We start from the raw sequence: 24,892 nt of genomic DNA, 5'->3' as shown, positions 1-24,892 counted from the left end.
CCATATCCAATAATTCACAAAATATGATTATTATTTATATATAGAGATTATATTAAACTACCCGACTACAAAATTAACACCATCCCCTGTCAGTGCAATACTGCGGCCTGCAGGTCAAACCGAGTACAACCGCAGGTGTGGAAGCACAAACTGGCTTTTTGCAAGGGCCAGAATCCATTGAAATGTGGAGTAACTTGGTTACTGACTGTGATAAGTTAAATTATTTATTTCCATTTTTCTATATCATTTTTTTGTACACTGTAACATTCATTTGACCTTGAATGATCTATCCGTCCATACCACTACATGTCTCTCTGTGTATGCTGTATAAGCAATCAATTAAATCCTAAATGTGTTCTCTTTGTAACATGTTATAATTCAAGTCATTTTAGTTGTCTAGCCTCTAAGGGGCAGGTTTAACCCGAGGGGATAGCAAGTCAACGATTGGTTCTAAGGTGACATGTGACCCATAGCTGTTGACTTATTACCTGAAATGCTTCCTTCTCCATATCTGGGAGTTTCCAGGAAAGGTCAGGTGGACTCTTACTCTTGTACAAAGACAGTCAATTTCAGATTTTGTACTCGCCGGACACTTTCATCCTCATTCAGCGATGACCGCAAAGAGGCAGTATGAATGGCGAATGCTATTTCTGATCGTCACAGGTAGGTTTTAATGCGTATATTCTCTCTCTTTTTCCTATGAACCACTACCACACCTTAATTATATTATGACCTGGGTTACTCATTAATCCAACTGCTTCCTACTCTACAGAAAGAACGATTGTGTTGAACCCAAAAGAAACCAACCCATTTATTAAATCTACTTTAAAGAGAAACATTAAATACAAAATAAACTTATATAAATGGAGAAGCGACATTTCTTATATATTTTTTTCAGTACTTCCCTGCTGCAGGAGTTTGGAGGTTTCTATTCCAGAGAAAGAATACGAGGTTACAAGAGGAGCTGATATTACTTTGACCTGTTTCTTCGTCCCGGCCAGACCAGTCACCAAAGCTTTCCTCCTCTCGTGGGAAGTTTTCCCTGAGAAAGCAGGTGACCCCGTGGTGAGAGGTTTTACTATTACTCTTCTAAATACAGCTTTAGATGGGAGCTCATTTTACATAGAAAGATCAGTTAACTTGTCTTTTGATGATGTATTTATCATGTGAACACAGTTGTTTAATGTTTTTATCTCAGTTTGTGCACAATTATGACAGAAACTTAAAATGTGATCATGGGGCGTGAAAGAGGTGGGTGTTTACTTAACAGGGAGTGTCTACATTTGAGCGGCATTATGGCAAGAGTGGGTTTTGCAAATGGCCCCTAAACTGTAATAAACAGAATCCCAATAGTAACATATTCATTTATTTTGATATTATTGTGTTCACTATAATCTATTTACATTTTTAGATAGCTACACACAGAGACAACTGCTAAACCACTTAAAGAAATAGTTATAAGGACTTTATTTATATCAAGATTGTGGATTGTGAACCTTATTAAAATGGACAATGATTTGTTGTGGCAAAACACAGTTTACATAAGGAGCTTTCCCTGTTCTTTAACTAAACCTTGTTCTAGCCATAGCGTTTATGGTGGTCATGACCTTTGTGCCATGAATGAGTCAAGATTGCATCTGGCTGCACATTTTAGTCTTTATAAGATGCAGAATTTATGCTACAGCTTTCATTAAGCAAAACTTTGCAATAAACACATCATTTTGTAATTTGATAAATAGTGATGATACATTGTGCAAAAAACCCATAATACACTAAGCTGAAGTATTGTTGCAAAAAGCTATCCAATGACCAAAAGGGAAACTGAATATTGCAGATGCAGTAAAATGTAAAGTCGTTCTGAATCAACAACCTGGCTACCGCTGTAGATGGAAATAGAAGTGTTATTGGGAAAAATGTTATTAGGAAATAAAAACTGAAATAATTAAATAATAATTTATTCTTTCTTTCTTTCTTCTACTTTTGATTTACTTATAATGTCTAATCTATTTGTATATATATTTTACATTTAACATTTTGGGGTACCATATTGTACGGCATACAATCCTGAAACATGATGTAATGAAATGTCAAAATGTGGTATCTCATTCATGATATTTTTAAGATGCTGATGAATATCGAGTATGAGTGAGTTATTAGCATATTGTATTGTTGTATCAAAGTGATCAGATAGTGTTATAAAATACCTTTGTGTTCATCTCTCTAGCGCTCAGTGGCGACCTACTTTAACAACAACCCGATTGACATTGCACCTAATTATGAAGGCCGAGCCTTTATGGAGGTGGACTTCAACCGACAAGTGAGCACACTGCGCCTGACAAATGTGAACATACAGGACAACCGCGTCTACCAATGCAGTGTGAAGATCCCAAATGATGATGAGGGAACACCATCTGCCACCACTTCCCTTTTGGTCCTGGGTGAGAATTAATCACTAACCTGTTGGAAGTCAATTTATCTGACAGCTCTGTCCGCTTATCTGTTTAACGTCTTGTTTACAATTTCATTTATTATTGGTCTGCATGAAGATGTCGTGTCTATTTCGTTCATATTTCGCTCTCTTCCAGTGCTTCCCTCTAAGCCAATCTGCAAGATTCTGGGAGAAGCAGTGTTCTTTCGGGACATTACTCTCACTTGCATGTCTGAGGAGGGATCACCTGCACCCCTCTATGAATGGACCAGATACAGTGTCCAAAACACTCTCAGACCACTTCCGCCAAAGGCAACTGAAAGTATGTCTTTCAACCCTTTTCCCCTCGTTAATGTGAGCGGAAACAATGCCCCATCAGCTCCGAATGGTTCGCCTAATTTTTGTCATTACTTTGCAGAGGATGGAGCTCTATCCCTCTTCAATATTTCAAGTGATACATCTGGGTTCTACATTTGCACGTCAGCAAATCGGATCGGTTCTAACAGCTGCAACTTAACTTTAGCTGTTACGCCCGGTTAGTGTTTTAACACAATACACCTGGCAATCTTTTCCCAGGCACTAAGTGTAAAGACCATTTGTGTTTCATCCTTTGGCAGGCAGTATGAACGTTGGGTCCACTGCAGCTATAGTTGGGGGAGTCCTCGCAGGTGTTGTGATACTGGGGATTTTAATCTACTGTTGCTGCTGCAAGAAAAAGGGCAACAAGGAACAGTATGCTGAAGGGTATATGTGATATATTTTCTGTGTTTCTGCCACTCTATATAATACTCATTTTAATGCAATGATTGATACTTATACCTATCGACATTCTCTTTCCCTTTTTGCCTTTTAGTGACCCTGGTGAAACTGCTTATTATGACAGAGATGGTTCTGAAGCTGGAGAGCCGTACCGGGATGACAAGTCAAACAGCGTGACGAAACAGGCCAATGAGTATGAGGACAAAGACATCGTTCCTCAAAACAACTACATCGTTAATAGAGCTGTACACAAGTCAGAGGATGATGAACACAGTCATTATAGTGGTAAAGAAAACAACGATGGCCCGGGCAGTGATGTTGACTCTCGACGTTATCAGGACAACCAGCGTGATCACCACCGTGGAAGTCGTGATAACCTTGATGATGAACGTGATCGTTACAGTGGCAGTCGTGATGGACTTGATGATAAACGTAACCATGGTAGTGGGAGCCGCGATCGCCTCGATGAACAACGCAATCGTTACGGAGGCAGTCGGGATCGCCTCGAGGATGAACACGAAGCTTACCGAGGCAGTCGGGATCGACTGGACGATCAGCGCGATGCTTACCGAGGCAGTCGGGATCGACTGGACGATCAGCGCGAAGCTTACCGAGGCAGTCGGGATCGACTGGACGATCAGCGCGATGCTTACCGAGGCAGTCGGGATCGACTGGACGATCAGCGCGATGCTTACCGAGGCAGTCGGGATCGACTGGACGATCAGCGCGATGCTTACCGAGGCAGTCGGGATCGATTGGACGATCATCGCGATGCTTACCGAGGCAGTCGGGATCGACTTGAGGTGTGACCGGTCTTGCTAAGAAGCCACGATCGTCTCAATTATACCGACGATTAAAACAAAAGCCGGCAAAAATAGCCTTGTGTTACTGAATATACACTCCTTTTTAATGCACTAAAAATATTTTTCTGGGTTTAGGTATTGACCTCAAGCACTCAGTCACGATGCGATCATACTGGGTGTTTGGGAAGTTTGCAAACGACGTAGTAGAGTTGGTGGAGTTTTTCAAAATTTTAAGCGGGCTACATCAAATGTCCCTTGCTAAGAAGCCAGCGCAAGCAGTAGTCCCACGAGCACACCTGCTATGCCTATTGGTAGGAAAACAAGTTGCTTTGTGTCTCATTCACGCAACTTCACGCAAATATTCTGAATTGTCATCCAAAAAGCCAACGCTCAATTAATGACCAGGGAACTGTGGCCGAGCTAAATGGACCCCTAGTCTCGTTGATTCAGCAAAATTCTTTTTTTTTAAAGTTTTGCAGTAATTAATCCAGGTCTGACCGGGTGTTTAAAGAGGCCAACTATATTTGATTCACACAAATCAACCTGTTAACTTCTGACCCTGTCACACCTGTTGCATTGGACTAACACTTTTTTACCTGAGCTGTTTGTTTTACCCGTGGCGAAAACTTATGTTGGTGAGTGTGGTTGCTAGGGGCCCCATACCAGGTCCCCAAGTTTGATTAAATGTAATTGTGTTTAAGATGATGATGATGATAAATAGTTTAGATACCTGTAATTAACGATTTAAGGTTTTAACATGGATACCCGTGGTCTTTAATTAAATGTATACTAACAGTGCCATCACACTTTTTTACTGCTTTGTATTTTCCTTAAAGTCAATCAATGTAAATTGGTCATTGAACACCAGCCAATAATTAATATAAATATAGCTCACATGTTCAGGACACTTATCTATGAATAATACTGAAGTAATTTGGGGACTGTTGTTAAACATTGTTTCAGTCAAAAGGGATTGCTCTTTTTTAAATCAGCCATATATATTGTGTACATTATCTTCTGTGGTTTGTGATAGAAAATAATGAAGTGCATCAGCTGTACTGTAAACCTAGATTTACAGCTTTTTTTGTTCATCATTTATTAAAACGTCTGCTATGCCCATAGTTCGAGTCGGTTAATAAAAGTTTTTATTGTGTGATTTTTGTGCGATAGATGATTCCTCATGATAGAAAATGTCTTCTTTTATTATAATGAAAAAATAATTCAATAAAAAAATAATTAAAAAGTGGCTCAAACTTTGCCGTTTCTGTGCAGGGAAATTACTTATAACTTGCAGCCAAGTGACACCAGATTTACTCATGGAGCAGGCCCCCTCTAAGGAAGTAAATCTGTGTCATCCAGTTTTGAAAGAACTAGCTAGCTAACTAGATAGCACTGAATATTTATGCATTGAAATTATGTATCTGGATGTTTTTCAACATTAAAATACTGCCAAAATTTAAACCGCCAAAAATTCAACCGCAAATAATTCAAACACAACATCCGGGACCTCACAGAAGAGCAATCGATTCTAGATTCAAGATCAGGAGCGTGCGTAAAGCAAAAGGAGCGAGCACCCAATACAACTTCGGCTTGTCGGCAGCATGGTGACCGGATTTTAGCCATGTCCAATAATAATGGGGCTTTAACTCTTCTTTATGCCATCAGTGTGGTTTGTGTGAAAAAAGTGGAAAAAAACAGTTATCTTCGTCCACCCTGACCCAAAATGTTCAGGTTAACGGCGAACTTTTAATAAAAACGTTGTTTTATGTATTTCTTCATACGTGGCAGTGATGTAGTGCTCACTTTTACAATCGTAATCGCTGCAATGGATATGGAATGCATTTTGAACATTTTCAGCAATATGTTTGTGAATGTGTGACGAATCAGGAAACAGACGCAGACAAATCTGCTGCTGTCGGGTAAACACAAACACGCACCCGTAGGGAAACCAGTAGGTGTAAAAACCAGTAGGGGTGTAACACCGGTCACCGTGCTGCCGACAAGCCGAAGTTGTATTGGTTGCTCGTTCCTTTTGCTTGAATCTAGAATCGATTGCTCTTCCTTGAGGTCCCGGATGTTGTGGTTGTGTTATTTGCGTTGAATATTTTTGCGTTGAATTTTTTGCAGTTGAATTATTTGCAGTTGAATTTTTTGCAGTTAAATTTTTTGCGGTTAAATTTTTTGCAGTTAAATTATTTGCGGTTGAATTTTTTGCGGTTGAATATTTTAACGTTGAATTATTTGCGGTTGATTTTTTTGCAGTATTTTAACGTTGAAAAACATTGAGATACATAATTTCAATGCATAAATATTCCGTACTAGAAATTCAATCACCTTTTTCTTTCAAAACCCGATGACACAGATTTACTTCCATACCCCTCCCTCCCTCCACCCTTCCTCCTCCACCTCCCTCCGCCACCTCCACACCGCGAAAACCCCTCGAGCCTTCCCGGAGAAGCCCGGCACCACACCCGCGGCGGAAAATCTCGATGAGCCTCCACAGATATCACATCTTAAGACAGAAGTTTACTTTATCTTGCGTAATCGTGCCGTAATCGTGCTAGATCCCCGGTGCGCGGTGTTTGGAGCCACCTCTGAGGTGGTACAGTCCCGTTACGCGCAGTCGGTGCGTCCCGTTCACTGCCGCAGATAGCGGACAACCAGAGTGACCAACATGCTGGCAAAGTGCACTTTACCATAAAACGGACTCTACAATGGACTTATACCGAGTGGCTCTTTCACTGGCAGCCTTGGGTAAGTTTCCATCACTTTAGTATGTGTTCTTCTTCACTAAAATGGTTCATCTTTACGACGGCAGCGCAACAGGTTGTTGCTGCAGACGCGATACTCGGTAAAGTACTTATTTGATGGTTTTAACGGTTTCTTTTCGGTGAAGTCGGCCAGATGAATGCGAGAGATGCTTTGAATCGTGTTTAAACGATTTAGTAACAAGTTAGGTGGTTGTGTGACGACCCTCAAAATCATGGGATTTAGAGCGTCTGGTATTGATTTTGCCTCGTGGACCTAATACACATATGCGATAATAATATCCCAAGCCGTGGAGCACACGAGTGCATTTTTAGAGTGTGCTGTTTTATGCTAGCTGCATTTCAAAGGTGCAATATGAACTGCGAGGATTATAATGCAGTTATTCGGATAATTGATTCGTCCCTTGATATTACAGGCAAAAAATAACCCCGTTAGAGACCTAATGGAATCAGATGTACAAAAGACTGACCTTAATTACCACGAAAAAGGAAAATATTTGCTACCTAATACTGTATTTATTTTGCCTTTAAACTGTTATTCAGGTATAGAGGGCACATAACCCTGGGCATGAACATGTGAATCTGCACCCTGACAAATATACTCTCTTCACTTGCCACAAATTTTAGGAGTGTTGCTGTTAAATTGCAATGATATTCTTCCCCAAACATGGAGACTATATTCAGTCTTATCATTGTTTCTTTGTTGGCTCTAATGTCTCAATGTGAAGGAATGTACCACGCAGTAAAAGCAGGAAATGTGACAGCTCTGGGGAGGAAAGGTTCCACCGTGCTCAGGAAACATGCCGCATCCAGCGGAAGAGCTTTGACCTGCAGCTAATTTGTCACAACACACTGTAAGGGAGGTTTAATACTGAAACAAAACCTTTAGTTCATATGCAGGCCAGGGGAGGTGACTGTCTGCAGCCTCTGTAACCTGTTCATTAACCTACAGTGAGTCACACCCGGTGATAAACTTCATGAAAACAATCATTTACAGAACACCCTCTCACCTCAGACTGATGGCATTCATGAGTAACGGTTCGGTTTGAATTTCTCTAGCCCTTAATTGGTGTGTTCACGCCCCAGCTGGAGGAGGCCTGACGCTCTCATTGGTTGTGAGTGTGTGTGCCCCCCCCCCCCCCCCCTTGCCTCTACTTCTCAAGTGGGACAGAAAAGAGGGAGCAGCTTAGCCCCAACAAAGGACTGGTCCATGAAAAAAAGGAAACAAAAGGAAGACCAGGGCTTTCTCGTGGGAGGAACATTGTAGCTCTGTCACCCCTCCCCTTGTTCTCTCATCCTGTAAAAATCATTGGGCTCTATCCCTGCAAATAGGCAGATAATGTTTAGTGTCTATAAGGGGGAAAGAAAACCAGTGGATCTGACCAGACACAGTTTATCATTAAAGTCACCTGGCTTACTTTTTTTAGTTTGTGAACATTAGCATACTAGCTCAAAACTTGGACAGATCCATATAAACTCTTTTTGATTGACCTTTATTAGTTTTTAGTCTTTTGCAAATCAGATATGACAACCATTTTCTGGTTCCAGCTTCTTAAATGTGACGAACCAGTCAAATTCCATGTACGCATACTTGGCCAAATAGGCTGTTTTAAATCATTTAAATTCTTTTAGATAATACTAGAGCTGCAACTAACGATTATTTTAATAATCGATTCATCTGTCGATTATTTGTTCGATTAATCGATGAATCGGATAAAAAAATAAAAAATGTAAAAACATTAATTTCCAACCCTTTATTGAAAAATAGAACTGACTGTGCACTTCCTAAATATCTTTTGCACTAACAGATTGCTCCTTGAACATCCCTAAGTAAGCAAATAAAATGGACTAACACAAAAAACATACACACATTGCATGATGTATACTTTACAGCCGCCAAATTAAATATATTAGGCACAAAATCATGAATCATCTCCGTGGTGCTCCCGTGCCAGGCCATGTCGCTTTTGCATATCTTACAATCAGACATGTCAACCCTCCCGAATTTCAAAGCCCCTCCCGAAAATATCCCGGACCGACCTTTCTCCTGATTTCCACCCGGACATCAATTTTGCTGCACCACCCGTCACTGGGCGCGCTGTTTCAGACCGAACAATAATAAAGGTTACACCTTGAAGTCGAGCGCGGCGATTAGAACGTAAAACTACTGGCGCTGCAAAGAAAACCGCAGCACCCCCCCCCCCCCACCCCCCCGTTGCCCGCTAGGACCCGCACCCCCCATTTCAGTGTGAAATATTTAGGTCGCATTGGCTTCTCTTCCTCCGCATGTTTCAGAACAGTAGTACGGGTCTCTCCGATGTTCTGCTGCGCGAGCGCTCAACTTTTTTTTTTCTCAGCTCTGCGCGGCGCGCGCAACTTTCTTTTAATACTCAAACATAATAGTCGCGCGACACAACGAATCGATAATGAAATTCGTTGCCAACGCTTTTAATAATCGATTCTAATCGATTTTATCGATTCGTTGTTGCAGCCCTAGATAATACTGTTGCACGTCCCCATGCCCATTTTCCTTGCTATTTCAATGACTAAATACGATTAACTGCAATTAATCAAAAATACATTTTGGCTGCAATCCAAAGGTTAGTGTGGATATACACAAGTCTTGGCTTCATGTTCAAATGAAGCGTCCATTTTAGATGACAGATGAAAACCGACCTGAGGAGTCGGGATGGTGGACTTGTTTTGTTTAGATTTCCTGTCTTTCTGGGAAATGTTTAGAGGGAGTTCCTGCCCCACCTAGAGCTAATACGACTCGCAGAAAGCACCCACGAGAGCTCGACCTCTCCATCCCCTCCCTCTCTGTGTTGACAACCCCCTGCCTCTCCAAAGGCTCCCCAGCCCCCCACGCTCACTGGAATTTAACCTCCCTGACCCCGGTACCGAGCAGCAGTGCCTAATCTCTGTTCCTGTCTTGACTCCTGTTTTAATATGAAGCTAAATATCTCCCAGGTGCAGTGAATCACACAGAATCCTCGTGACTTTCTATTCTTGTTTGTGTCTACTCTCAAATGTAGTTTAGTACAGCAGTGCTGCAAATGCAGAAATAACATGATTTCAGGTTCTCAAACGTTAGGATTTGTGTCTAACCTCTCTTATCATTGTAAACTGAAGTGGTTTTGCACTGTTGGATAAACATTGATTTTTTATTACTTCCCCTTAACATAAAGGAAATTCTATTTTTGATGAAAGTTTTTTGTCCATACAATTCATTGATTATTAAATCATATAATTTCCTTTCTTTCTCCTCTTGCCAGTGTTTGTGTGCGATGGCGTGCACGTCACCCTCCCTCCACTCTCTACGTGTACATTTCACTTGTCACTTTCTGTTTAGCTGGTGCACTTTATCTTTATTTTTAATTGTATCTTTATTTCTTAACTTACGAACCCATAGTTTTAGCGTACTAACCCATAGCATATATTATATTATATTTAGCTTTTATTATATTTTGGTGCACTACGTTGTCTGTTGTTCATTGTCGTTCTGTCTTCCTTCATTCACCAACCGCCAAGTCCAAGTCCATGTATGTCTGACATGATGATGACAATAAATGTTTCCTGATTCCTGATTCATAATTTAGAAATAAATGTGGTAGTTTCCCTTTAATGTTCCTACTGGGGAGGACACTCCTCTTTGGGTTATATTATGAGTGAATAAACTCTGAAGGTGAAGTGAAGGTACCTAGTATTGATTACTCTGGGTCAGATAGGTGAATCTGGTATTTCTCAACGCTTAGAAATTCTATGTTTGAACTTGCACAACTACAATACACATTGAAACAATATTTGCACCACTTCCTAAATAGTCAAATCTCTTGTGGATAGAACATTTAGGCCCGTTTGTCTCAACGGTGGAACTTATTCCAATTTCCTTTCTCTCTCCTCTTGCCAGTGTGCGTGTGCGATGGCGTGCACGTCACAGTGCGGGAGAAGCAGCGGTTTGCGATGCTCTTCCAGTCCGTGGTCCTCCCTTGTCAGTACCAAACGGCCTCCATCCAGAACCCGGTGGTGCAGTGGTGGTACAAGTCCTACTGCCGAGACCGCACACGAGAGTCCTTCACCCTGCCCGAGAGTCTGGGCGTCCAAGCGTCCGAGCTGGGCCCAGCGTCCCACCTGGAGTGCTCCGACAACGGCCGCACAGTTCGGGTCGTGGCCTCGGCGCAGGGAGCCTCCATGACGCTGGCCGAGCACTACAAAGGACGAGACATCGCCATCGTCAACAGTAATGTCATCGCTCTTCTCTTAAAGTCATGAATTAAGGAAAAGGAGTTGCTGCAGATAACTGATAACTGCTCTCGGGACTCAGAGCTGACTGTGTGTTGTGTTTCCTGTTCTCTAAATACACCTCTTTTGTCTCTGTCTCACAATAGAGTACACACACACACACACACACACACACACACACACACATACACACACACACACAACCATGACCTCCTGCTCTCACTCCTATTCAAGTATGACTCGTTGTAAAACCTCAGGCCTTATCAAGACAAAACACCCGTCTTCTATCCAGATGTGTCAATGGGACACACCAACATTTAACAATTCCGGCTGTCCTTGTTTCACACAGTAAATAGGATAAAGGTTCACTGACAGGAGGAATCAATACATGCCGATAATTGCTTCATTATAAGTTGAATTGAATTTTCCTTTTTTATCTCAGAAATGCTATGTTGTTTTGTTTTGGCTTTGAATGAGATTTTGAAAGAACTAGGGCTGTCAAAAATAGCGCGTTAACGGCGTTAATTAGCTGTTTGTTGTTAATTACGTCAATTTTTTGGACGCATTTCACGCATGCGCAGTGTGACAAATTATTCAGGTCCGGAAAGAACCTCTTCTTCTAGGGAATGCACTTCATCCTATACAACACATTACTGCCACCTGCAGGCAGGTTCAGCAAGTCGTTTGCGCCAGAGACCCGCACCCCCCCCCCCCTCCCCCCGGTTCTCGCGCAGCGGAACAGAGAAGAAGAAAAGCTCCGCCCAGCAGAGCTTTGCTAAGAAAAATAAATAAAGAGCAGCGCTGAGATAGAGGAAAGACTATCGGAGAGACCCGTAATACTGTTCTGAAACATGCGACGGAAGAGAAGCCAATGCGATGTAAATCCTCCCAGGTATGGGGATATTTCACACTGAAATGGGGGTGGTAGCGAATTTCTTTGCAGCGCCAGTCGTTCTAATCGCCGCGCTTGACTTTAAGGTGTAACCTTTATTATTGTTCGGTCTGAAACGGCGCGCCCAGTGACGGGTGGTGCAGCAATATTGATGTTCGGGTGGAAATCGGGAGAAAGGTCGGTCCGGGAGATTTTCGGGAGGGGCTTTGAAACATCGGGAGGGTTGACATGTCTGGTCATGTCTGGTCATCGCAGCCCTGAACCATCAGGAGCACAAACTCACAGCAGAGTGGGATAAACTGCAGAGGCTCGAGACCCTTCTAGAGCCATGCAGGGAAATCAGTCTGTAACTTATCAAATAACATTGCTTTGATTATTTTCTGGAATGAATTAAAAAATCAAATATCAATAACATGTATTTATGTAAAAAATAATAATTATGATAATAATAATGATAATTATGTATCTGTGTCCTGTTATTTATCTTTATTATGCATTTCAGAAAGAAAATATGGTTAGGATTCAGGTGATTAATCATGATTAATCCACTGAAAATTCTGATTAATTTGATTAAAATTTTTAATCATTTGACAGCCCTAGAAAGAACATTTAACAACAAGAAGCTTAAATATATGTCAACTGCTGTAAAGAGTAAAGTTAAAATCTGCATTCAAACCTCAACACTTTTGTCACTGACAAAAGTTCCAAACAACCAGTATGGAAGTTTAAGTACAAAATCTTTCATCAAATCCCGTGTTAGATTTGTATTTTGGCATTACTATTTGATGCATCATGTCGTTAAATGAGACACATTCAGCTTAATAATAATACAAATAATGAGTGAAAAAATCATGTTAATACTTCTTAATTACTGTACCTTTTGATAAATATACTAAAACATACAATACATTGTAGAGGTGCCAGTATGAACATCTATAAACACAACCCATCAGTCATACATCACTACAAAGGTGTCAATGTGGTCCCAAACACTGTTTAACAATGTCATCATCGTCTGTTTGTTACCGCCAAAATCAATTTGATTCAAAAGTACAGCTATTAAACACTGACCTTCTTTGTGAACATGACCCGACCTCTGTTCTTGCAGCACATTTAACCTTGTTTCCGGTCTCTGTGCAGAAGCAGACCTGCGTATCGGGGAGCTGCAGTGGGGGGACAGTGGAGTTTACTTCTGCAAAGTCATCATTGCTGATGATCTGGAGGGAAAGAACGAGGCCCAGCTGGAGTTACTGGTGCTCGGTAAACCTACTCTTTATTTACAATCAAAGTACAGTGACAGAAAAACGCAGAGAAGTCTGACCACGGTCGACTTTTCATATTAAGCTCAGTGATGACTTGTTGGTGAAGGTTCTTGCAATAGTCTCGCTGTTGCTCTTTATATCCAAAGTGATACGGTTTCCAGGGGTACGGCCAGATTGCGTTTCCCTCTTCATACGGTTTAGGCGAATTTAATTTGGAAATGCTCAAGTAATGTATTTCAAAAGCGTGCTCAAGTACCGTACACAATACCAGAGGTGGAGAGTCGGTTAAAGCTGCAAGAGAAGGTAGGCTCGGTTGCAAGGGATCATATTTATTTGTATTCAGTTGTTAATAAATGAACAGCTAACCTTTAGTTCCTAAAAGTCAGAGATTCAACCTCTTCTGACAATAAAAATTCTCAAAGTAGCCTGCCCACAGTCCTTCAGAGAAAAACTGGAGAGGCCATTGTTGCCAAAGCCAGTCCTTAAGCTGTAACCATGGCGATGGGATTCTACAGAGGAGACATGTAGAGTGTCGCTGCTGGTGTCAACATGAGAAGAGAAACGTAGAGAAGCTGACTACACTTTAACAGCAGTTCCCCAGAATGTTTTTTCCCCTTTAACTTAAGCTAACCCTGATGTTTCTTGTACTATTAGTCCTCCTCCACTGAACCTAATCCGATTATAACCAGCTCACTGGAGAGAGGGGAAGTTAAACATGTGACAGTAAGAAGACTACACCGGCTTTTAGTTTCACCACGTTGCAAAGGGAACAATGGAAATAAAAAGTGTGCAAAACCACTACTGTGTCCGATCAGCATGTCACTATGTATTCAGATCTCACACAATACCAATTATGTACACAAAATGTATGGCTGTTGTTTGCCTTTTGGGGATTTTTTTTTGCATTGTTGCAAAGAATCCCATTGATACCACACTCAGTGCTTTCAGTGCTTATGCTAAGCTAAGCCGACCCGTTGCTGGCTCCAGCTCCTGGTTTACCGCACAGACATGTCAGTCACCAAACTCTCAGCAAGCAAGCACATACGCTATTTTCTAAAAATGTCCAAATAATAAGCAACCGGTTGTGACGTTTCTTCTCACATCATGTCCTACTCTTTTGTTTTTTTTCCTCTCCTCCGCCTTTTTTGGCAAATGTTCTCCTCGTGTGCTCCTCCATTACTCCTTGCTGCATCTCTCGCTGCCTCCCAAGCTCTGTGGGCTGCATAGCTCCTCTGCTCTCTCAGGTTACTCAGTGTTACTGAGCCTCATGGTATGTAGATGAACGTGCCAGGGAACCAAGATTACTTTTTTTATCAGGTGGAAAGGTTACACTGTTTTTCCCCCTCCGTAGTAACAGTCTACTCAGCACTCTCTGGAGTTAATGGGTGTTTAGTCACACAGTTCCACTGGTCTATAATCATAGTCCTTGGACACCTCACGATGAAGACTTATTGAAAACATGGAACACCTTCAGCTGTGTCTCAGGGTCGGCCCACCTGTCACCCTTTAGTGTCGCCTATTTTACACGTTTCTAGCTGCCTTGAGTGTTTCCCTTTTTTTGACATGTTTATCTTGTATGTAAAGCACAAAGAGACTGATATTGTGTCACGGTGGTAAAACCTGCGTGACCTCTTTTGACGGCCTTCAATGCTAATTTGTCGCCCTAGAATGTGCCCCAGTTTCTAAAAAAACCCTCTTTGTCCTCACACACTGACTCTCGGGGGACCTCTGTGTGTGTGTGTGTGTGTGTGCCTGTGTGAGACTGTATGCATGTTGTAAGCGTGTAGATTAATTTGTGAGCAGTCTCAAATCCGCTAGAGAGGAACATGCGCGCTGTGGACTTGGATACAGAAATATAGCACTGCTGGCCTCCTGCTAAAATTAGTGCATTTCGAACTCTGAACTCTGACTCACATGACTTATGTTTATGCTCACACGTTAATATTTGAATTTGAATCAAAAGGAATAGCATCCTTTTGTATGAGCATAAACTCTGAACACCACAAAACAATATTGGCTAAACTCTAATGTCAGCATGCTAACATGCTAACAAAAATTTAACATGATGCTGCTTTAGCATATATAATGTTTAACATGTTCACCAAAGGTTTTAGAATATTAGCACGTTAATTGGCTTAAACGTAAAGTACAGCTATGGTTTACAGATATCTTGAGCTTGACAGGTTTTGGTCATAAAATTTAGACCCAATTAGATTAGAAATTAAGTTATTATAATGAATCTTCTGGGAGACATGGTACCAAATTCCGTAGCATTTAATTCAGAGTTTTTGAGACATTTGTTCTTAGAAAATAGAAGGATCACCAAAGTCAGTGGGCTTTAGTGTCTGAGAACAATGAAGTTTCCCTCCTAAATGTGATGGTACAAAGTAAGATAGTTCAGTCAGGTAGCACACCACAGGCGTTGCCATCCCAAAAGTCACGCTAGCAAAAACATGTCCTCACAGGACAGCATGTAAGAAAAGTAATTTCTGTGATAACTTTGGTTCTTTCGGGTTAATGAACATCGCACATCCACTTGGCCGACCCTTTTGACTCTTGCTTTCTGCTGCTTCCTCTGCCGGCCTTCACCTGTGCTCTCCCTCTCTCTGCAGGCAGGACAGGTCAGAAGGACGATATCCTACCTGAGTTTGATGTGGAGATTATGCCAGGTACGGCACCTCAACTGCACTTCCGTTTCACTGCCTGTCATCTGCCAGCTTCCTTTATGCTTTCTGACATTTCATTTTCACCAACCAATCAAAACTCTCTATTACTAACAAAATTCATGAGCGCATGTTTACACGATTCTAAATAAAATTAGGGAAACATTTACAGAAAGTTGTGTCCCACTGAAACTGGGACTTCACACACTCTTTTTAAAAATATTTTATCCCTGGTCATGCAACTTCCACAAGGGAGTTTGGTAGTGACTTAGGGAAGGGCTTTGAGTGGATTTGGCTTTTGGGCACACCCTCAGGAAGTGTGTTGTTGGGGTCCGGATACTTCCGAGATGTGATGATGGATAACTGTTAATCACAGTTCCCTTGAGCTTAAATGTAGTGTCATTATTTTTAGAAAAATGCTCTGTGGTCTCTTTGAAGGGGTGAGTGAAACATCAGCATGGCTTAACGCAACTGGGTTGTGATTTGTGTGGTTTCGAACATTGTTTGGGCAAATAATAACACATAACATTTTGATGAGATCTGGGAACACAATGAGTTCATTACAACAACAAGTTAGAAAAACAAGTTGTTGGATAGTCAGTTTAGACTGAAATAAATAAGAAGTGAGAAGTGAAGGCTACCAAAAATGTCTGTGATAAAAAAAGTTGGATGAATGTCTGCACTGGAGGTTTCGGGTGATAATATCATTACACTTTGCTTTTGTTTTTTCCTCAAAACGTTCTTTAGTTTATTAGTTACTGATTTTCTGACTCCTCATATTTCTTGCCCCCTTGGACTTTTTAGGTGAAGTACTGTATCTGTGCCCCAGGTTATCCACCTTTCAAAGGAAGAAGGTTTATCAAGTATGCCTGTGTTGTATCAATCTGAGAAAGAATCCCATTTTAAATTGCAAAAGATAAAACTTTCGTGAAGAATTTACTTTCTGAGGCCACAGCTGCTACATAGTTATTTTGTCGTTGGTGCCCAAAGCCGTATTCCACACAATCCAATCTGCAGCCGGAGTTCTGGCTGTAGGAGGAGAATTCCACCCTCTGCAGCAGTGCCGCCTCCTCCTCCCCCTCCTCCCAGGAGCAGAGTTTCCTTCCTCTGCCGATCACCACTGACACAACGATGCTGGAGACCTAGGCTGCATTGCTCAAACCACAAGAGGGAAGCATAAACAAGAACCGGAGACATTGAAAGGATGGACTTTCTAAAGGGAATCTGGTGCTTGGAAACACTAAATCAACACACAACAAAAGTGTCTCATAGTAGCTTCAGCTATGGAGGGAGCGAAATGTATGATGAAGCAAAATCTAACCGTCACATCAGGGGCGTAAGGACAGGAACCTTTTTAGTAAGCTTATCATGAATTGTCTTAATGCAATATCTTTAACTGAACCCTCCCATGTCTAAAAAACATAACAAATGGAAGGAATAATGTGTGTGTGTGTGTGTGTTTTCCAGAGTGGGTGTTTGTGGGATCTGTGGTCCTGGGCAGCATCTTGTTCCTGTTGTTGTTGGGGATCTGCTGGTGCCAGTGTTGTCCCCACTCCTGCTGCTGCTACGTCAGCTGCTGCTGCTGTCCCGACACCTGCTGCTGTCCGCGACACCGTGAGAAACACACAAGCGGCCTTTTATTATGACCACAGCTTCCACGTGCATGCTCAGCATCCACCTGACAGCAGCCCTTTGTTGTTGTGTTGTTCTGCTGTGCAGTATACGAGGCAGGCAAGATGGCTAAGAGTGGTCTGCCTGCTCAGGTTCCTGTGTATCCCTACTACATTCCCGGGCCTCCTACCGGTGTTCCTCTTGCCCCTTCATCTCATGCGGAGACAAAGGTCGCCTCTATCCCTTCGATGGAGAATAACCTGGCCGGAGGTGAGTATTTAGGAGTTGTAGAGATATTTGGAAGCTATGTATTATTTACTTTGGCTTCACTGATTTGACTCATCTTCACCCATCATCCCTCACCCTCAGGTCTGTCTTCAACCTAGATAGAAAATGTAGAAATATCCGTTTGTAACATGCATGTGTCACGGTTTGGTCCCTCTTCCTGTTTTAGTTTGAAGTTTCATGTTCCTTGTGGTCCTGGGTTAACTTCACTTCCTGCCTTGTCTTGTGATTGCGTGATTGTCTCCACCTGTGTCCAATCACCTGCACCTCCCTTGTGTATTTAAGCCCTGTGTGCCTGTGGTCCTTTGTCGCGTCATTGTCTAATGTCCCTCGTCGTTGGAGCATGTCTTTGGTTTTGTTTCAAATAAAGAGCACTTGGTTCGAGAAACTCTGCGCTTGAGTCCTCCCTGCAACCTGCCCCAGCCCGATTGTGACAGCATGTTTGCTATTAAAATGTCCCAACTGAGTTGAGTTTATTCTTTTGTAAGAATGTCTTTTGGACATATGCATGTTTATCTGTGTGTCCCTGTCATGTGTGTGTGTGTGTGTGTGTGTGTGTGTGTGTCCGCATCTACAGCCCGCATTGGTTATCGACTGAAAGCCAGTCCAGACCAGGACTCAATGAAAGTTCTGTATTACCTTGAGAAGGAGCTTGCTCAGTTTCCCTCTACGGAGACGGATGCATATAAACGTAAGCCTGCACCGATTAGGCCGGTGTCTGTCCTCTGGGTGGCTGGGTGTTCATGTGCCTGGTGTGTGTGAATGAACTACTCCTTGTTTTCATCTCGTCCTAACCTTCATTTCATAACTTCTTCAAGAAAAACGTGCTTCTATCTATTGATCGCCGGGTCTTTTTTATTTTTATAATTGTAAATTATCGAAGAACCTCTGTCTCGGACACTATTTTTGTTAGATTTCAGATTAAATCCATTTCTTTTTTATTATTTCTCCAGTCTTGACTGACGTGGTTGTTCTTGTACATGTTAGAAGGGAAGAAGCTTCAGGATATTTGTTGAAAAATTCCATGAAAATACTTTTTTATCTTAGTTACGGTAATTACCTAAAACATCTTAGAACTGTTGGTTTTAGCAGAAGTTGTGAAATGTCTGACTGGAGGACCTTGTATGTTGTATTGACTTAAAGTTACCTTTCCATGTTTATTGGAGATTGATTAATTATTTTTTATACCTATTGCACATTATTTGAGGTCTATTAAACAGAGAAATAAGCTACATCCGGCTTTGGCTACCCGGGCAAAGGTTTTTTGGATTGGGTACATTTAGTTTGTTCACAATATAGTCGGCAAAAATAATATTCCTAGACTTGTCATTTAAATGGTTTGAGACATAAGTGCACAGTAATCCACAGTCAGCAATAGAGCTCATGATTATATAGCCATAGCCACCTCATTTACTAAGCGCTTTCCTCAAACACCTACAAAGCACTTCCAGCTGTGTTCAATTTCATCCTTTCACAGCCTTGTTGCGTTTTTTCAGTGGAGAAAAGAAATGTTTTACAATTGAACTTTATAAGGTAAATAGCAACTGCCGCTTCACTGATTTGTGTCTGTGCCAACAGCCAGTAGCTTCTCAGAGCTGAGCTCCCTACACGATGGAGGGAACACAGACTTCAGGCACACCTATCAGACGGTGCAGATGAAGGCGCTCCCGCCCATCGCGGACCTGGACGATCAGTCGGTGCTGAGAGCAGCTCACCATACACAGAGCCGCAGGCCCAGACGGATCAGAGGCAACTACTCAGACGATGAGCTCGACAGAAGGTATAATCACGGTGTTATTTAGTGCATGCTTGTTTCTATGTGATGAGAGAGCAACTGTTTAGGGACGTTTACCAGGTTTTAAAGTGCCCATTACATGTGATCTTTCCATGTAAGCCTCATCACTCTCATAGGCTCCAGTATTTGTAGAGAAAATCATTTATGAATCTACTTTTAATAATTGGATTCTATGGCGTGCAGTAAAATGTCCATGTACAGCGTATGAGTGAATCATCATCGTTATGATAGAAACTCTGCAGACTTAGTTGTGTGCTCGTCCCGCCCGCAGGTGGAACCCGAACTCAGAGCACCTGCAGAGGAAGACGTTGGGCAGAAGAGGGCGCACCGGCTCCCTGGACGAGCTGGAGGATTTCGCCCTGTCTTACGGCTCACGAGGTCGTCACGCTCCGCCTCCGTGCCGGGGCTACGAGCGGGACGACAGCCCTCCGAGGCGCTTCTGCAGGGACGAGGATGACGGCTGGGTCCGCCGCAGCCCCTCCCCTTTGCCACAGAAGAGGAGGGACACGTGGGACAGTGATCGTCCCTGTCGACCCCCGCAAGGCAAGGGATACGATGGCGCCTTCCTCAGCAGCGTGCTGGACAGAAAGACCAGGGGGCGGGGAAGGGACAGAGGGGCTTGCAGACCGGACGAGGACAGTGACACTCCCTCGAAAGGCAGCTCCAGAGGGAAGGCCAGCGATAGTTACTACAGCCGGTCGCCCAGCAACCGTCCGGAGGAGGAGGACCCTCTGCCTCCGTACTCTGAGCGGGAGGCGGAGCGGCACCGCAGGGCGGACCCGACCATAGACCGGCACCGCGCTGTAGAGCCCCACAGATCAGAGCCGTACGCGACCGCTGACCCCGCCATGAGGCCCTTCTGTTACACCCGCCCCCACCAGGGCGCGTCCCATACACTGCAACAGGGGGGCCGAGAGGAGAGGGACAGGAGCCGAAACCTGGTGAGTTACTTGTAGCAGGAACAAGGACTTCCTTCCTCCTCTTCAGGGAAGAGCCTCTAATGCCTGATAGCTTTGTGTATTCTGTGTTTTTCTTATTGACAACAAATCCAATGAAAAGTCCAAAAATAATAATAATAATAATAATAAAATTCTGTCTCTGATGCCAAAAACGGATGTTGGTCGGAGGATAAAGTGCAGGAAGATGCAGTAAAGTGGGTGTCACCTATTAGTCTGTTTGTGGATTCACTTTTGCTCACGATGTACGTTTTGGTTTAGTTACTGAGAAACGATGATGACCGGCCGACGACCTGCTGCAGTTCAAACTGTGTTCTTGAAGTTGCAGAACAAACTGCCCCAAGTTGAATGCCGATTACAGCATAAATGGCAACTAATAACCTTCAAATTGAAATAACAAGGATTATTCCTCTTTTCTTGCTGAAACCTCTGAGGTTTGGTTCAGGTCCACCGTCCAGGGGTCAGACAGCTCCGGAGTAGCCTGACCTGACTGATATTTGTTAATCCACGGCTGAAAATTGTTCCCAAAAACTTGTTTTATATATCAAAAAAAGGCCATGCTGCCTAAATGACCACTAATTATTATTATTTATTTATTTTTGCCCTGAGCATCACAGAGAGGTCAGACCCACTGAGAGTCCTTACTGGTTTTAGTCTTTTCATGGGATTTGTTGACAACACGAATAAAAAAAACAATGCTAGCATTGTAAAATTTGAATTTGAAAATGTTTGACTCCATTATGAACATCATGTTAATGCACAATTAATGGTCTTAACACTGAATCGATATCCTTTTACTTCCAACATTATTTTATCTGTTGTGTTCGTACAGTATAATCTGGTAGTCTTTGCAACATTCACAGCGCTACACAGAACGCTTACTAACTGGCTTACTGAATATTCAAAAAAACACACCTGTACCCCAAACTTTACCACTAACACGGCTTGAGCTGCATGCTTTCCGTGAATAATCTGAGACACCAGACCGTCTTAACCTGGGATGAGCACCAGTGCAAGTTCCTAACATGGCTCTCTCGGTGTATTTCTCTAACAGAGCACTGCACTGAGCAGGGACTCTCTCATAGTGTGACGAGCGCTGCCGGTCCGTGGAGTCCAGCTCGTCTGCATGAGAATAACTGCACCACAAAGACAGCAGTAGCGGATCGAATGTGATGAAAAACATATGTGCGCTTTGTACAATACGCTTTTGCTCGTGTGCATGAATTATGTCTGGGTATTTCTTTTTGTGTAGTTGACAGATGAGTATGTGTTTCTTTGATTGAGTGCCAAGGTGTTTTTATATTTTCTATTATTTGCCAATTCTGTTTATCTGCAGTATACCAGTCTTATGTTTTCCTACACACTTCACACTTCTCACTCACTTAGTACATTGCAACTCAGGTTCACTTTGTATTTGTGTGTTTGTCTGTTGTTTATATTGTACTGTATGAAAGTACTGTATGGAATGCCGTTTTAGTCAAAATTAAATAAATGAATAAATACACGGTAATGCATAATGACACTGCATTTCATGATAAATAAATGAATAAATACTCGGTAATGCATAATGACACTGCATTTCATAATAAATAAATGAATAAATACACGGTAATGCAAAATAACACTGCATTTTATAATAAATAAATGTATAAATACACGGTAATGCATAATGACACGGTAATACATAATGACACAGTATTTCATTTCACGTTCTTATATGCAAATCAGGGGGCGTGGCTATCTATCACATTCAGAACAGACAACAGAGCCTCAGCCGACACTTGAATTTCCGTGCACGTTTATGCTGACATTTACGGTATTGAGCAAGTAACCAGACCAAACTTTGAGAAATGGTACCGTAAATGTCAGCATAAACGTGCACTAAAATTCAAGTGTCGGCTGAGTTGACCGCAGTCTAGAGCTGCCGATGTGGGAACCGCAAGCCCTAGTATTTCCAAAAAACGATCGATTTGATCCGCTAATGCTAGCATGCTATCTCGGAGCCCACCGATGTCTTCCATTATGTCAACACTCTCACGTCCCTTAGCCCAGGGGTTCTCAACTTGTCTGGCTCCGGGACCCACCTTTACCCCTTAATGACAAGCGGCGACCCAATTCGATCAGGGGGGGGGGGGGGGTGCTTCCGCGTTCGCTAGCGGTGTCGACGGCACACGGCTCTGTCGTCTGTTCTGAATGTGATAGATAGCCACGCCCCCTGATTTGCATATAAGAACGTGAAATGAAATACTGTGTCATTATGTATTACCGTGTCATTATGCATTACCGTGTATTTATTCATTTATTTATTATGAAATGCAGTGTCATTATGCATTACCGTGTATTTATTCATTTATTTATTATGAAATGCAGTGTCATTATGCATTACCGTGTATTTATTCATTTATTTAATTTTGACTAAAACGGCATTCCATAGTACTGTACCTTGAATTTGATCTGCAGATTTTTTTTGCACTGCTTAAATACTTTTTCAATAAAGAAAACTTTAAAGATGTCTCCGCAGTCTTAATAAATCTATGTGTATCATGTCAACCAAGAGAAAAGGTGCATACAGCTCGCACCAGCCTCTGAATGTTTTTGTTATCAAATCAAACATTCAGTGTTTGGTTTATACAATGGTTCAAAGTAGTGAGAAAGGCACAGCAACGTTACCCAAAGCCCAACAGGAGATGTTGGGTACCCGACCAACAAGACCAAAATATATTTGGTTCACAATCACATAAGACAAAGAAAAGCACTTAACTCATCCCAAAGAAACAGCTGTTAACAGAGAAGCTTCAGCTGGTTTGCTCAAATCATTATTTGATTATTTTTTCAGTAAATCAACTAATCAATGAAATGAGGAAGAAATGAGATATAAATTACACAGAAGAGAAAATGTGTCACAGAGTACAAAGGCAAGTTCATATATATATACCTTTAGATCATACGATACGGGACTATTTTTTATTTACTAAATTTGCATTACAATTGTTTTGGTAGAATCTATTTGGATATAACTTACATAAGGACGTTGTCTGCAGCAGAATCGGATGAGTAGTCATTGGGTTTTACGATACATGTGATTGCGTGTATGCATCGTACCTCGGATAAAGCAGGTGTATTTCTTATCGAAGCTTATCAAAACATACACAACTAAAAAAACACTTGAGCTTTAATCACAACCGCTTTAATCACAATCAGAACTACACACAATCCGTACACTTTATCGTGTCAAGCATGTGTGCAGGTTTAAAATGTTTAACTGGCAGATCACTGTGATAACAACTAACATTAACAGGAGAACTGCGTATTACTAAATTGTGTTCTTTTTGCAATTCCTCATAGTTTTGTGGCTTTTGGTAGTTTTTGCGACCTGGAGAGCCCTCTGCTTTTGTAAAGTGGAGATAAAGGTACAGCACCAGTCCCTGGGTGCTGAGGTTAGGTGTGTTCAGGGCAGTATGCCCACGAGCGAAGACGCAGGCCGCTGAGAGGCTTCTTAAAGTCACTGAGTCCACGCGTTGCTCCTCTGCCCGGCCCCCCCATGCAGGGAGCTCCTGCAGATTGCCTACACCACACACAAACCTTCTTCCCCCTCAAAAAAACAGGGAACAACAACTACTTTTTACAGTGCAAAGTGGTTTTCTTTTAAATTTCTTTTTATGAGTCCATCGTTTATATTTAATAGAAATCTGTTCAGTGATGACATCCAGGGTTTGAAATGACTTAGGACTCTTGGGGGGTCCCCTAAAATGTAACTATAAAAAATACTGAAGACTATCTTGCTACACTATATACTGCAGGCAAAATTATATTGACATATTTTGAAGGTGAGATAATGGTCTTGGGATGTTTTTCATGGTTTGGGCTGGTCCCAGTATTGTAGTGGTGTCTGGAGAAGTGGATTGGCTATAATCAAACAGGTAACCCTGTAATTCTGGACCAACAAAGTTACAGCACCTTATATAAATCCCTGACATGACAAAGTGGATAACAGGTCATTATTTCCTTAAGCAAGGAAGTTAACTAAGTTACCTAAATCCAGCAGGTGTCCTCATTATGGCAGCACCATGCACCTTCAAAGGGTTGGATGAAATACAAATGGCATTTCTCATCCCTTATGTTAATGGAATTTGTAAAACAACTAGCCGCTGGATTGAATAATAATGATGTCTATAAAGACTGTACCTACATTAGATGGTTTACTTTGTTTTAAAGTAGTCAATCTATAACCTGAACTAAAATCTTTAGGGACACGTTTAAAAAAAAAGTACTTATACACGTACAGCAAGAAACGTTGACAAACGCACTCTTCTAATCATCTAAGTTAATGCAACTTTTGATATAGGAACACCAACTCCAAATAGTTTAGTATAATACGCAATTATTATGGAGATATAAACATAATCGAAGCACTTACGGGATTTTCAT

The 24,892-nt window shown here is 41.9% G+C and overlaps 2 protein-coding genes across 4 annotated transcripts; both read left to right on the top strand.

Annotated features, from left to right (window-relative positions):
* The first annotated feature begins 500 nt into the window (after positions 1 to 500).
* Positions 501 to 5,299, top strand: LOC119229275 (cell surface A33 antigen-like). The gene is made up of 7 exons (XM_037489513.2): positions 501 to 663; positions 899 to 1,065; positions 2,225 to 2,438; positions 2,586 to 2,750; positions 2,847 to 2,963; positions 3,046 to 3,172; positions 3,282 to 5,299. Exons 1-7 carry the CDS (start codon positions 612 to 614, stop codon positions 3,994 to 3,996), a joined length of 1,557 nt encoding a protein of 518 aa, XP_037345410.2. The 5' UTR covers positions 501 to 611; the 3' UTR covers positions 3,997 to 5,299.
* A 1,115-nt stretch (positions 5,300 to 6,414) lies between these two features.
* On the top strand, positions 6,415 to 22,970 carry ildr2 (immunoglobulin-like domain containing receptor 2). 3 transcript variants are annotated; one of them, XM_037489437.2, is made up of 10 exons: positions 6,415 to 6,744; positions 10,669 to 10,998; positions 13,033 to 13,152; positions 15,767 to 15,823; positions 17,285 to 17,431; positions 17,537 to 17,698; positions 18,291 to 18,404; positions 19,292 to 19,493; positions 19,780 to 20,449; positions 21,519 to 22,970. In XM_037489437.2, exons 1-10 carry the CDS (start codon positions 6,705 to 6,707, stop codon positions 21,552 to 21,554), a joined length of 1,878 nt encoding a protein of 625 aa, XP_037345334.2. In that variant the 5' UTR covers positions 6,415 to 6,704; the 3' UTR covers positions 21,555 to 22,970. The 3 variants fall into 3 exon arrangements, with proteins under 3 accessions (XP_037345334.2, XP_037345335.2, XP_037345336.2); XM_037489438.2 differs by lacking the exon at positions 15,767 to 15,823; XM_037489439.2 differs by lacking the exon at positions 18,291 to 18,404.
* The last annotated feature ends 1,922 nt before the right edge of the window (positions 22,971 to 24,892 follow it).

Source organism: Pungitius pungitius, chromosome 10 (genome assembly GCF_949316345.1).
Source record: "Pungitius pungitius chromosome 10, fPunPun2.1, whole genome shotgun sequence".
NCBI lineage: Eukaryota > Metazoa > Chordata > Actinopteri > Perciformes > Gasterosteidae > Pungitius > Pungitius pungitius.
The sequence above is the reverse complement of the archived record's forward strand: the minus strand, read 5'-3'. Positions and strand labels throughout refer to the sequence as shown.